The sequence below is a fragment of the Centrocercus urophasianus genome, unplaced genomic scaffold, assembly GCF_019232065.1.
Source record: "Centrocercus urophasianus isolate 14NV4802_14NV808 unplaced genomic scaffold, USGS_Curo_1.0 seq_15, whole genome shotgun sequence".
Lineage (NCBI taxonomy): Eukaryota > Metazoa > Chordata > Aves > Galliformes > Phasianidae > Centrocercus > Centrocercus urophasianus.
In genome coordinates, this window is record NW_024884697.1 from 34,693,418 (window position 1) to 34,708,785 (window position 15,368).

At 39.4% G+C, this 15,368-nt stretch overlaps 1 protein-coding gene across 1 annotated transcript in view; it reads left to right on the forward strand.

Annotated features, from left to right (window-relative positions):
• Positions 1-15,368, forward strand: part of TPH2 (tryptophan hydroxylase 2) — a 50,890-nt gene that overhangs the window by 17,248 nt on the left and 18,274 nt on the right. The window contains exons 7-8 of the mRNA XM_042816007.1: positions 375-510; positions 6,208-6,334. Of these exons, the coding sequence (XP_042671941.1) occupies positions 375-510; positions 6,208-6,334 (263 nt within the window). The remainder of the gene's footprint in view (positions 1-374; positions 511-6,207; positions 6,335-15,368) is intronic.

A 15,368-nucleotide genomic window follows, 5' to 3' on the forward strand; every position in this document is an offset into this window, starting at 1 on the left:
TCCTATTTTGTTCTGTTTGTTTTCAATACATTTTGCAGAAGTCATCCTCTGTTTTGGATAACTTTTTCCTGCTTTGCTGCGAGATGTAAAAATCAGATGCTTTGTGATTTGAGAACATCCCTTATGGCACTTTACCTTCCTTTCTATACAAAGTTATTTAAACAAACTTTGAAGTACCTCGAGGTGTTTTCATTAAAAATACGCTAGCAATGCAAAATAATTCTTGTTCTTAATAGATGAAGATTATGTGTGGTGACCTTCAGCCGTGACTCTCCATGCCATGTTTCTGGTAATTAACTGCAGACCCGTTACTTGTCCTTAGAAATTGATATTGTAATTTATAATATGGTGTTTTATTATCTCCTTCACTTCAGAAAGGTCTGGCTTCACAGTGAGACCGGTTGCTGGATATCTCTCTCCTCGAGACTTTTTAGCTGGCTTAGCATACAGAGTTTTTCACTGTACTCAGTATGTACGACATGGCTCGGATCCTCTCTACACCCCAGAACCGTAAGTTGCTTCATTTGCTTTAGTGGTGAAAAAATGTGCTTGTAGGATTCTTAAAAGACCCAAGTGAACTAGGCAAGGTTGAAAAGAAGAACCGTGTCACAAATGCAGCTACCCTGTCAGTGATAAAGCCCTTCATGCTGAAGAATCTGAATTTGATTAGGAGTTTTCTCATGGACTTTTTACAAAGATCTTAAATAGCTGTTTTATTTATCTAGTGGATCAAAAAATCTACCTGTATTATTTTGTAGTGGAAGATGGAGCTTTCAAATATGTATTTTGAAAAAGTGACTACAGTTCGACTTTTTCTGGTGGACAGCTAAAGAAAGAAGCTTGTAAGGGAAGCCCTGAATCTCTTGAAAAAATTTGCTTTTGGAATTATGGTTTGGTTGTCTTGTATCTCCATTTATCTTTTTGGGGCCAGACTCTGCAGCTGAGCTTTGTACTGTGCCTATGAAACAGCCAAAGCAAATCATGAGGCACAGTTCTTTCACCCAGAGAGGGTGTTATGTATGAAGTTTGTTACAGAGAACATTATTAGGAAGAAGATGAACATCAATTATGACTCTCATGGAACAACACTGCAGCTTTTTTGGAACAGAATATTATGTGTTGAGATGAAATATTCTAGCTGTTGATCTCTTGATGAAAATGTGGAAGGAAAAAAAGATTGGAGTGATTTTGATTGTTGTGTTACACGTGTTGTGCTCTGTGCAGTACTAACATGCCAGCTAGTATGGAGGCAGTTTCACCAAAAGCATCAGCTAATCTTGCAAACCACAGGAATGGTATTTATGTAGTGAATCACTTACCAGAAAGCTACCATGAAATTGCAGCATTGATTATTCAGCTCATGCTACTTTCTGTAAAATTTGGCAGAAATAAAGAGTTCGTATGTATGTATTCAGCTTCACTCATGTGAACATTTGGACCCATGCCTAACTTTGATTTCCTGAATAGAGTGCTGAAACCATGGAATAGTATTATTTTTTTTTTTTTTATGTAAAAGGATTAATGGAACTGCATAGTAAGCTGCATCTAAAAATGCTCTAACATTATTCTGGACAGAGTCAGCAGGTGGTGCTGTACCACGCACATCCACTCATCTTTTCGGTGTGTGAACAGAGCAGAGTATCTGCTGAGGTACTGTGAGGCTAGTTTTGTGTGCATGTTTGTGTTGGATAAAAGGTGCTGGTCTCTGAATTAATGCACTCACTTCTGTAATCTCTGTAATTAGGACTTTAATTTTTGAAAGTTTTAAGGTAATTGCTACAATGTAAAACCCAGAAAGACTGCCTTGTATGTATGGTGCTGGACCTCCTCTGGTCTGCCTGAGAACATCTGTAGGTATTTCAAAAAAATAAATTACACTTAGGAAATACTAGGCATTGCACCAAATATTTTCTTTAGTGTTTGCAACACCTGCCAATATTCAGCAATACTCAGATTTTTATTAACCTCATATATAATTAGGAGTGGGCTTTCATCTATTGATAGGGGATTTAGGTATATAACTCTAAGTGGAACATCATCCAGGAAACAAGCAAGTGTGCCTATACTCTTGCTAATGTTCTCATGTTCATTGATTTGTATATTTGTGACCTGTATGGTTTTCAGGATACTGCTTACTTTCAGAATTACTCTGTATCATACTAAAACCTTAGTAATTACACCTACTTTCTGTAACCTTTCTGGTTGTGGCATCTGGAAAGTCACTGTGTGGTAATACTTATTAAAATAGAGTTAATAATTTTGTTCCCTGTTTGGGCTGAGCTTAAAAATTCAGGTTTTGGTCTTAACAACTCTGAATATGACTAATAGAGGAAGGAAGTTGTCACACCCTAATTATGTTGCTTTCTTTCTGCAGACCTGCTTGTTCTGAAACTATTTAAAATGTTGCACTGACTGGGAGGAACTCTGTAGGAAAATTTTGAAAATCCTTTTCATATTTTGTGTGATTTCTTTTCATAAAATGGAGCACATAGTAATTGTTATTGGAAATGTAGAGTGAAATTCTGGCTTTGTTGAAATCAATGGCAAAACTAAACTGACTTGAGGAAGGACAGCTCTTCATCTTCTGCTGCAGCTGCAATGCCCTGAGATGTACTAGTTGATATATGGGACCATAATGAGGTTTGTTGCAGGTCCATGGCTTGGTGAATGTTGCATTTCAATGATATAAACCTGCTAAAAAGACTCCTTTTGACTTCAGTGGGCTTTCCATCAGATTTAACACCCAGGATATAGAGCTAGATACAAATTAGAGAGTTCATTTGGTTTGATCTGTATCACTACTATATTCATTTTAAAACATTTCGTCCTCAGTTTCATTATGTTCCTACTACGTTCACAGAGTTATATGGATTTCCTCTGCTCTGCTAATTTACTTCAAGAAAAATCTTTTGCTGTGAAAAGTGCAATACAAAAATCTTATTTTCTCTGAGCGATGTGTGGGAATAAATTAAAGGAACTTAATTATTTTCTGAATAAAACAAAACAAAAGAATCAAGCCTTGGTAGTTAAGCAGAGAATTATGTTGTTTAGGCTATCTATAAAGGACCAGACTGGCAGGGAAATCTAGCAGACTCCAGTGACAATCTCAAATGCTGGTTCATGGTTCTTCCTGGAAGGTGTGGGCTTTTGTGGTGTTTTTCTGTTACTGTTTAGTTTTTTTGTTTTTTTTCCCCATGCTCTTTGGTTTCAAGCTTCCTTTTTTTTTATAACTACTCAGTTAAAACAATAGTTTTAATGCAAAAATCTACAAACTGAAGGCAGAAGAGAAGTATTTTCTGCCTCTGCATTTTCCTCCTCTTGCCAGCAGAAAGACAAGTTTATAGGGCCAGGCTAGCCTTTGTCTGTTCTCTTTTTGTGTGAGGGTGGAAGTGACATAAAGAGCCTATACCCCAGTGCAGAACTAGGAAAAACACGTCTTTGCTCACTTGTTTCTGGGAGCTGCAACTTCTGCACAGGAAAATAGAGATGTAGATAGTCACTCAGGTACCACAGGCATTGCAGAATCCTTCCTGGAGCCAAGAACTTGAAGCCAGTCCCGCTTATTTTCCTTTGTTCTCCTTATTTGAACTACTAGTATGAAGTTACCTTAAATAGATCTGGTGAAGTGTTCGGCAGTCTGTGTTGATTTCTTCAGTGTAGATGGGAAGTGGAATTACAAGCTCTGGACTTCCAGGGAGTGCGTTTGTGGCCCCTTTCTGCACTGAAGGTAATGGCTAGAGAAATCAGACTCCTCCAGTGAATTGTTTGGCACTGGTAATTCTCTCAGTGTATCCATCATACAGCAAACTTCATTTTTCTGCAGTTCTTTGTGTTATTAGTGAGCTAAACCTTGCAGGAGATGACAAGAAATTGTTGTGACTGAAACTAAATTAGTAAAAAAGGGTCATTACCCTTTGATTATCCGCCCAAGTGATGCAAACCATCTCCTGAACAAAGAGATACCATGCAGAGCAAGCCAATTTTTCAAGTCTGAACTCTAATGAGGAAAGGAATGCTATCTAAGCTACAGGTCTTGTGGTAGGAAACTTTGATCATCTTTCACGTCTCAGAGCACCACCAAGCGAAAGGGTATGGAGGCAAGGAAAGAAAAGTTTTCTTGTCAGCTGTTTTGAAGAAAAACAGAGAAAGCAGGAATCTCTTGTGTTCTAGAAGGGCATGCTGTGATGTAGAAAAAGGGAGAAAAGATCTTACTTTCAGAAAGAAACACAAACTTTGCCAGAGAATGAGGGAGGAAAACAAAAAAAGCAAACAATTTTCTTTAGCTAAGTAACTAAGTCTGATACTGTTCCTGGCCAGCTGTACGTATCATACATGTTCCTTAGCTGTTGAATAGAGATAAGAACACCAGTAAAGGTAAGCATACAATCACAGAAGATCCTGATTTGGAGGGCACTGATAAGGATCATCGAAAGCAACTCCTGGCTGCACACCCAAAAATCAAATCCTTATGTCAGTAGTGTTGTCCAAATGCTTCTTGCACTTTGTTGCCTTGATGCTGTGACCACTGCCCTGGGCTGCCTGTTCCATGGCCTGACTACCCTCTAGTGAAGATCATTCTCCTAATCCCCAGCCTGACCCTCCCCTGACAAAGCTCCATGCTGTTCCCTCTGTTCCTGGTACTGTTACCAGAGAGCAGAGCTCAGCGCTGCCCTTCTGCTCCCCTCGAGAGGAGCTGTAGGCCACCACGGGTCCTCCCTTCAGCCTCCTCTTTTTCAGGCAGTACACTCAGTCGGTATTACTGCAACTGAATCTCTAGTCAGTGTCTATGGAACGTGTGCTCATGTGTCATGAGCGTTTGCTTATGTCCCCCGCATCTTTTGGAAATGCTTATGCCTGGGAAAGAAGAGAAGTGAGATTTGGTAATTATTCTGGATGATCGAATGAATTACTTAAATGTGAACTCAGTTCCAACTTGTCGTGCGCAGCTTCAGAGCTGTATGCATCTCACCAGAAAGTGCGAATGTAACACGAGCAAATGTTGGTAAGCAATGAGTGAGACCATCTGAGCGGAGAAGATGGCCTACAATACCCAAACTGCATTTCTGATAGGCTGTTGCTGAGGCAAACTAGGAATGCCAGAAGTGCTATGGTAATGCTCGTTTGCACACATTCAGAAGGTAGTGTCTATCTAGGCACAGTTGGCACAGAATTTATGGTAAGGAATTGCGAATAAGAATCGGAAACTCTAAATTATATATAGCGTTGTTTTTATGATTTATCTGAAGTGTCAGGTTCTGTGTCTTTTAGAACAAAAATAGTTTATAAAAGACAAATAGGATGATTTTGGATAGAAAGCAAATATCTTGATGTTTTCTCCCTGCCTTTAAAACATTTGTTTACAGCTTAAAAGAAAAAAAAAACAAGAGAAATGTCTTTGAAGAGACAAAAGCAAAGGAAATGTCAGATCTGATTTTTTAAAGTGAACTTTATTACCAAGTCCATTATTTTCTGTGAACAAATGCACCAAAACTTTCAGAATTGTTTGAGAGCTTTTGTAGATGATACATGTGCACTTTTGTGTGTTTGGTTAGCAGTTTTTTGTAGACTTATATTTGCACTTTGTTGTGACTAATAATGCACTTACAGGTGTAGACAGTAGTTCTTTTTGAAACAAGACAGGTTATCTGCTTTTTTCTGAAACCTGCCTGGTAAGAACTGGACTTCATAATAAAAGTAACCACTGATTACAATAGGAAGTCAGGGCAAATGTGAAGTTAGACACACCAGTTACCTTTGTAATTATCGTGCTAAATTTCTACAGGTAAGCTGCAAAACATTTGGTTGTGGAGCTGTACCGGGATGTGGAAAGGGGAATGGAGAAGAGGAAGAGTTTGTGTTGGGTCTTGAACTTGATTTGTGTGGATAGAATTGCTGTAAACTGTATTGTAAGACAAGCAATTTGCTCTTCATGGAACTAGGCCTGAAAGACAGCAGTGATTGTGCCTTCCAGTTAGTCTGTAAATGATGGGGAAATCATGGAAAAAGTGGTGCTAATCCATTTAATAGAAATAAACTCATGTCTTTATGTAGAACTGTGCACAGGGAAGAACTGTAATGTAAAAAATATGTTTTGTGATAAGACATTTTGAGTAGAGGTCTGACCAAAATGGTTTATGTTAAATTGATTATGGAATTACTATGGCATTTATTCCTGTAATGGCTCTCTTCTCATTCCCATTCCTCTAGGGATACATGCCATGAACTTCTGGGACATGTGCCTCTACTTGCTGATCCTAAGTTTGCCCAGTTTTCACAAGAGATAGGACTCGCTTCATTGGGAGCATCTGATGAAGATGTTCAGAAATTAGCCACCGTGAGTTAAATTGTTCTGTAGCATGCTCTCTCTTACCTGTCATCCTTTTTGATTATTGAAGTGACATGCATTGTTTTTACCAGAGCTGGTTCAAATTATGAGTGACTGTGCTGTGACGATCACAGAGCTTTAGGTCTTTTTCCATTGTTTTTATTAGGAGCAAAGCTAAACACGCTAATGCTTGGGTAATCAGTTTTATTATTTATCTGGAGTAACAATCCAGTTTCAAGGGTTCACTGAAATGGATTTTGTTTGCTTTAAGGTACTGAAAACAAGTAAGTAAGGTCATTTTGGGGGGAAAAAAAATAGAAGAAAATATTTTGGTGCACACTCTCAGCTCTGCTTTGTTAGTTCCTCCACAGGTGGCCGCTTTGGCTCTTAGCATTGCTGTTCCCTGCATTCACTTATCAGTCTTGCAGATGCTCACTGCATTGTAGTGTGTGATGGATTTTAAAATGATTTTACATCCTTACTACTGTTCCTGTTGGAGAATATGTAGTTACTAAGCCAAGATTAAGCAGCAGTAGATCTAGACTGTGGTCAACTGCCTCAGCCAGTGGCTGTGAGCTGAATTTTGTATTTCATCAATTTAACTGGACACTATTACAAGCAGATTCAATGAAAGTTCTATTAAACTATCATAGTTTTGATACACTGTCTTAGCAGTGTCTTAGAGTCTGCTGAAAAAGGAGTTTGTACCTGTTTTTTTTCTTTTTTTCTTTTTTTTCCTCCTGTAGCCTTCCAGAAGAGGCCAGCAAATTTATATAATCAGACAGCTCCACTCTCTGCTTAGACAGGCTTGATGTTTTGCTCCTGGCCTCTTCCTCTCACACATTTCAGGATATGTTCTTTGCTTTTATAATGGCTACCTGCTGAGAAGAAACTGCTGTTTGTAGGGAGGACTTAAGAAAGCTGTGTGTTTGCAAATTTGCTAGGAATGGACTTGGTAGGAAGCAGAGCTACCTTGTCATGACCTGCATCCTCAAGAAGAACTAGCTAACTGGCTATTTCTGTGGGTATTCTGAGGAAAATAGTATGTCCAAGTCTTTCACCCCATAATAACCTTAGATGACATGGACGTGGACCTGTTGCAGCGTACAAGGTTGAGACTAATCTGTTTGGGAGAGATATTAATATAAAATGACCTCTGAATATTATATAAATGCTTTTACTCTTCCCCCTCACAGAAATTCAGTTATGACTGACTATGTCATCTGAACAATGAACTGCTCCCGAATCACAAAGCCAAAAATAAAAGAAGACAGTTGAATCACTTTTCCTTATCATACTGAGAATTTGATATCTGAGTCAAAGTTGATTTCTCCTCCCATGCTGGAAATAGCTCTTTCAGGTGGAAGAGACATTTAGAAAAGAGCCTTACGGTAACCCAGGTGTTGTTATTTTTTTGTGGATGCACAGTGAAGAGCTATTCTCCCCTGAGGCAGGTGCTTGACAAATACAGAGATGTAACTTGCCCTAAAATTTGCAATGTAAACAAAGTCAGTTTGAGAGCAAGTAGAAAGAACATCTCTCAGTGGAGAGGGTGAGGAGGCCAAGAAATGCATTCAGTTGGGCACCAAATGTCACTTGATGTGCTATTAACTGGCTTTTGCAATATTCTGTTCCATTTCCAACCTAGATTAAAAAAAAAAAAAAAAACAAAAAACACAGAATCAACAAAAACCAGATGCAGCAAGCTGAAAAATGCCAGCCAAGAGTCTTAATGCAGAAAAGCAATGCAGGTTCCAGCTAGGCAACTTCAAAGTAAATACAGAAACAAATGAATGGAGAGAGAACATGCATATTAATGAGCTTGAAGCAATATGCCCAAAGCTAGCTTGCCATTATCATGACCTGTTTCAAAAGATAGTGACATTAACAGCTGAGCCCTTACAGGGAGGACAATGGCTCTGGAAGAGAAGAAAATGCCTCTTAGGAATTCAGACTAGAAAGGGAAGAATTATTACAGGTGATTTCCTAATCTTCCGCTCCATTCTGCTCTCAGAAGCCACTGTGTATCTGCCTTGATAGATCTGCTCTTTGTGTATGATCAGTCTTGAGCTACAAAGGAAATGTGTGGGTGGCTTTGTCTCTGTAGATCTGACATGGTTCATGGAGAGCAAGCAGGAGTCTTGTCCCTGGGCAGGCCAGGATAATTTGGTACATGGCAATCGGTCACCTCTGTGCAGTGCCTCTGAGGGCAGGGATTAAATGGGGGAGCATTGCAGAGGTGCTGGTCAGCCGGAGGGAGGACACCTGTAGGGGAAGAGGGCTGAAAATAGAGGGATTGGAGAGTACCCCATCCCCTTGCTGAAGTCTGTTGGTCAGATTGGAGCAAGAGGCGTGGAATGGCTGCTGCTCCTTTTCAAACTTAAGCTCTCTTGCCTTGAAAAATGGAGTAGTGAAAGATCTTAAAGACTGCCTATGTGGTAGTTTTTAAGAGATGCTGTTCCACTTACAGTGTTTTAGGGGAGTAAAAAAAAAAAAAAAAAAAAGCAAACAAGTGATTGAGAGACAGATTACTGAAACAAGGCAAAATATTTCCACAATTCGCTTTTTTTCACTTGTCCTGTGGTACAATGCAGTTACGAGCTGAGGAAATGTAGTATTGACTTTGTATGTCTGGGTGCTAATTACAATCATCATAACTAATGTCTTGTGCTACTCTGTGTGACGTTCTAAAAAATGGTTTTGAGTTGATTTTTCAAGTGTGCCTGGTCTTTCTGTTTATTTTAGTACTGTGTGAAAACAGTCTGTCTTTTCTACTTAGCTCTCAAACTGTTAGCTGAAGGGTGGAATTGACATGAGGTGTTCCAATTAATTTATATAATATATAATTTATAACACATTTAATAGCACATAACATAAGGTTTTGTCAGGAAAATTGTACAAAAAATATACCTCAGTTTATATTCTGATATAACCTTGTAATTTGTGGACTTGGGAGCTGGAGAGCAGCTGTCTTTGTGAAGCTGCAAGTTGATAAGCAGGATTCTTTCTTTCTTACTGATGGCAGGAATGACTCCCACTCCTGTTGGGTTCTTCCAGCACAGCTCAAGCTGCCTTCTGCAAGGGAGCAAGGGGAGGATGTGTATGTACAATTCAATCACCACCAGTCAGTTTGCTCCACTCAGAAAAGAATCAGTTAGCACAGTGTCTGTGGTTTGTATGCATCAAATCTTTCCATCCAAGAATTTGACAATTAGGGATTAATTAGTCCCAGCAGGTTTTTTCCAAAAATTTCTTGCTGGAAGGTGCACTTAAACCTTCAGTTCTGCAGAACTGAAAAAAGATTGGCACCTTTTCATTTTTCTTGACAACGTTTTTCCTGGTATTTTAATAGCATGAGGCTATTGTTTTGTCTGCCTTTATGCAAAAAAAAAAAAAAAGCCACCAACCCCACAATAGTGAATTGAATCATAATCTGACGGAACTGTGAGAAATTGTGTGATGAGGTCTTGAAAATGTGTTTCAGGCTTATTATAAATCTAAATGTTTTATGTTGCCTGGATAATGACTGAGGCCAATTGTATATTTCTACAGATGAATTTCATTTGTCTGTGTATGTATCACATACTAAATATTTTACATACATATACTAGGATTAAACAAAAATAAATTGCTCAGAACTGCCTATCTGGGAGAAATTGATGGTAATTCGTGTGAACTCATTTGCCTGTTTTCCTCAAAGGTCTACACTGCCCAGTTCTCTTGTCTTCATTCTAGTTCTTTTCCCACACTGAACGACTGGCATATGATTCAGGACAATTACTCATTGTTTACTGAGGTCATAAACAGAATGGAAGAAACGAGCATTGCAGACAAAGGGTGGGTTGCATGTGGTAACTTTGAGTAGATATCTTGAAGGAGAGGACAAATTGTTGTGATCTCATCTTCAAAACAACAGATAACATTTCCCAGAGGTACTATCACTAGTGCTAGGCCATAAGTACAGCTTGTGAGTTGGGTAACTGTCTTCCTCCATAAGGAAACAAATGGAGCAGAGAACAAAACTGCAGAAGTGCTTGAGATTTTGAACATTCTTAATATACATCTGAAAAATTAAGGTTTCTTGAATATTCCTCATTTATATAGCAAAATGACAGGCAACAATCTACCACTGCTCTAAGTCTGCAGTCAGCTCCCCTGCTGAAGCCATTCTGCCACATAAAAATAATTTTGTATTGGCCACCTAAAACCTACTATCATAGCTGAAGAGCTATGGCATTCACTGAACATTTCGAAGTTCAACGTTCAAACATTTTTCTTTATCCCAAATAGTATGCTGTATTGTGTGACAAATGCCAGGAGTGAGCAGAGCATGTAACCTAAGTCCAGAGGTGACATAATAGAGTTTCTTGTAAAAGAGATGCTTCTGTCTGCGCCTGCTGTTTATTAATAGAAGAGCTGCAGCGTGAATTACTGAGAGTGAATATGATGTGAAAACTGCTTGAGTAAATTTTAACAGACTTAAGAGAGTCATGAAATGACTCTTGACTGGGGTGCATGTCACTTAGAGAAGATGAACCTGTTCCCAGTGTAAAAGGTAGGACATAAAGTATATATGAAGGAGCCAGACGTTGTCCTGCCAGACAGCATGAGACTGGAAATACTGGTATCCTTATTGTTCATCATTTGGGAAGTAAAAGCACGTGGCTAGGGCTGTGTCTGCTCCTGATTTTCACCAGGCAAAGACATTCCTATATGTATATGTTGGAAATTGCCTGAAAGCATAATCTGAAGTGATACAAGAACCAGAGAACAAGGGTGATGGAACGTTGTTGTCTTCTCAGCTGTTGCAAAGTCATACAAATCTGTTTGAATCAGGAGAATTGGATTGCCCTTCTTTGATAGGTGAGGTGTTGCCTAGCACACAGACTGCAGCTCTAAAGCATACTCTAATCTCTGGTTTTTCTCTGTATAATATTCTGAAGGTATTAATAACAGATAATGGTCCCCAGATTTTAAGGACCTGTTCCAACAGTTCTTGATAAAATAATTGAAGTGCTGATATCAAGTCTGTCCTCCAGCATGTTAACCATATAGGTGAGCACAAAGGTGAGCGAAAAAGACAGTACAGTACATATATCACCAAACCATATTAAGGGAGAGAAAAAACTGTAGATTCCAAGGATCAATATTTAATATTTTAGAGTACTGCACTGTTCCCTTGCAGTGCATTTTCATTGTCATCATACAGGAGATTCATGGCACGAGAACAAAATCTCAGCAGCAATGCCTAACTAGCTTTGTATCTCAAAAACAAAAGACTGTACTACATAAAAATAAGCCAGCGCTTCAGAGAAGTTACTACAGGGAGAATGTGAAGAGTTCTGTTGATGAAATGGGAGCAGACACTCGACATCCTCTGTGGGAATTGTGTTTGTGGAAGTCTTTGTTCTGGGTTTGGACAGTCTGTTGCCAGGTTTGGATCTGTAGGAACTGCTGTACTGGTTAGCCCATGTGGCTGGTACATTGACCCCAGGGGGAACTCTGCACAGCTGCTCTGGAAGAGGGTAAGAACAAGATGAACATGCCTGATTTTTTTTCAAAAGTATCCTGTTTTCTGACCACTCAAACTCAAGACTCTTAAGGCAAATGTGGATGTAATGTATTTAATTATCTGGAGCAGATATCTGTTCATTGACAGCCTTCTGTCCTTGAAGAAGTGTAAATTTTTAGTACCTATCGTGTCTTCTGCAGAGGGCTCTGTATCTCGACTCTTCACTGTCCAATGAACTGTCTCATTTGGTTGTTTCTATTCTGATTCCTAGTTTTTGTTGTTGTTGTTCTCATGTCATTCTTTATTTGAGGAGAGAATAATCAGTCATAGCTAAACTCTTTCTCTGTGCCCCCGTGACTTCACAGGGTTGCATCATTCTTTGTCTCCTTTTTTGGATTGAAAAGCACTAGTTTATATAGTTACTCATCATTAGGAAAATGCTCTGTAACTTTGTGCATGAGTTTCTTCCCTGAACCTTTTTCACTTTCCAGCTGGAACTGGAAAAGAAAAAGAAAGAGAGAGGATATCTTTACTGTCATACTGGGGAACAGGGTAAATGAGCAGTTCCAACTCTAAAGTGACTTTTAGTTAAGAGTAGCACTGCAGAGTGGGAGTTAGCAGAGTTGAGCTAGTTTTGAATGTGCTCCCTGCAAAAGTGGGAGTGTGTATATTTCGAAGGCTTTCTGTATGTCAAGAAAAGTGGACCTGATGCTGTATAGCTGGCATGGTCTACTGCTTGAGGAGGGGACAAATGAGCTGTATCCAGGTGCAGGAGGGGAGCAGGATTCAATAGATCCATCTTTATCAACCAGCATCACTGTTCAAGTTTGTGAGTTCCTGCAGTTTCTGATCAGCAGAAGGTACAAAAAGGTGATTCTGCTGCTACATGTTCTGTGAGGGAGTGGGAGAAGTAATTTAGGTGGTGGTAAAATCATATTGCCAGCCAGAGCTGCGAAGGCGGGGAGCTGGACTCTCTTTTGTTTGTTTTTAATTTGTGAAGGGTGGTATAAAATACTGGCCTGCAAAACATTTAATACACAAAGTTCCTATTTTTATCTAGTTTCTAGGCAAAGTAGGTAATCACAGGATGAGTTACATCTGGAAAGGAAACATTTCATGTTTCGTATGGGGCCACTTGAAATTAAGAACAGTAAGGAGAGTTCATCTGCTGTTAGGAGGTGATACAGAATGCATTCTAGCAGCTGCTTGGGTTGGTGAGCTCTTTGTGTGAGAATCTCAGGTTGCTCTACCAGACCAAATTTTTCACCCACAAGTAACTGGAAATGATGTTGTTTAATAATATGTTTGTGTACTTAGGCCCAACCCTGTAATAAGGAAGCCAGATGGAAGAGAGGACCATTTTGACTTAATTGGGAGCAGGGAAGCAATTAAAAATTGTTGTGGAAATAATATGACTCCTTGTAGACAGGATGCAGTTTATGAAGATCAAGCCCTAAGCACTTAAAAGCGCTGAAGAGAAAGCTGCTAATAAAATAACACACTACAGCAAGACACTGGATTTGTTTTTATTTCTTGTAAGATTATGCTTCCAAAGTGGTTAGATCATGATCTGCGAGGTTACTGAACTGCAAATGCAAATTTACATGCACAAAAGTAATATGTTTTGACATATAGGTTAACAAGAGAATGGTGCAAATTTCACACAGCAGTGGCTTGCTAATTATATTTGTTTATTTTCAGAAGCAACTTCATTTTCATTAAGAAAATGCAGATTCTGCAATGGTAATCTTTGCTGGTAGCTCAGCAGCTCACAGAGAATGTGTGCTCTACTGCAACAGTAATGAAAGTGACTAAACAGCTCAGGAAGAATTTGTAGAATTTAGGAATGCACACAAATAGCAAACATTTACCATCTCAGTGTTGCATCCACTTGAGATATGTTGAGGAATAGGTGAAAGCAATCTATGAATTTTGATAAGGTTTTTTGCATATTTTTCTCTTTTGACCTCGAGTTGAAAATATATCAACAAAAGGGTATAAAGTGTCTTTTATAGACCATATGTAACCGGGACAAATTGTTGTTTCCAGTGTGCAACAGTTGCACACAAGTGTTTTGGGTAATAACTACTAACAAAGCACATAACTTACAGGAATAAATATTTAAAGAAAATGGGCAAGAAACAACAAACATTAGAGGAAAGGTTCAGAGTATGTTGCTGCTCTTTTGGTCTCTCCCTGTGCTTTCACCTATATTTTGAAGGAAGGAGATAAACCTGGAATCTGTGTAGACGTCATTCATACTGAGACTGCTACGCTGATTTTTCTTTGCTTATAGCACATAAACATGGGAAACTCATTTGTAAAAATGTACTCCTGTAGTGTTCAGAGCTGTGAAAGTTTCGTGCTAGTAAGGCTTTATTTGTACACCACACTACTTCCTGTAATAGATCAAGTATTCCCAGTGGTGTATATAGCCATCAAAGCAAATTAACAAACTAAATTTTATAATGCTTGTTGCTTTTTCTATTGCATTTGTTTCCATACTTAAATCAGTAAGGTTTTGTAGCAAAGTGGTTGGCATGTCATCTGCTCTAGAGATCCTCCAGCTGGAGGGTCCTCCCACAGCAGCACGTAGGTTTGTGTAGAAGTGAAGGAGCCCAGCACATGGCAACTCATTTTGCCACTTTGGGCTCAGGGAACGTCTGCTGCAAGTGCACAGGCAGGGGAGTTAGCGTTACCCTCAAGTTCCATGGAGCCCAAGCAGCTGGAGATGCCATGGAAAAACATCTAGGTGTCTGCACATGGGGAAGGCCCTGCTGAGTTGTACTGGGAACAGCGCTGTCAGAGCAGAATCACAGAATCACAGAATTGTAGGGGTTGGAAGGGACCTCCAGAGATTATCGAGTCCAACCCCCCTGCCAAAGCAGGTTCCCTACACCAGGTGATGTATCAGCAGCTACCTGTTTATCTGGCTGTGATGTGTAATGCTGTTGGGGTGAGGCAGCTGCAGGTTTTCTTAGCTCAAGCATTGTAGCTCCCTGCTGTACTGCAGAGTGCAACCATTGCTGCAGCCCTGCACACCCAGCCCTCCTCTTGTGGATTGGTGGGAACATCTGGAGAAAAAAGGTAACGAGCAGTGTCCTTAAATCATACACTCATCTTCTGCTTGTCTGGGACATTTCAGTAAATGATTTTGCTCGCAGAAGGAAAATTATGCTTATTATCTACTATGTATAACCCAAATGCCATCATCTTATGGAAAGTCTAAAAATTTTTGTTCATGCAGAGCTGAAAAGATCCCGCTTTAATATTCACAACTGTGCTAATCTGAATTGTTTTAAATACAGGCTGAAGGACTGAGCATGCTACATGCATTTGGTCTAGTTCTCTCATCCAGCGTTTTCCTGAGTATTTTCTTTGTATGCTCAGATAAAAGTATGAAAGTAAGATAAAATACGTCTGGTATCCATAAAGAGCTAAGTCTGCCTAGGGCTCAATTACTTAGTGCTACAGCTTTTGAAGTGGTTCTTACGTCTGTCGTCATCTTACTACCAAATGCCATCAGAATGC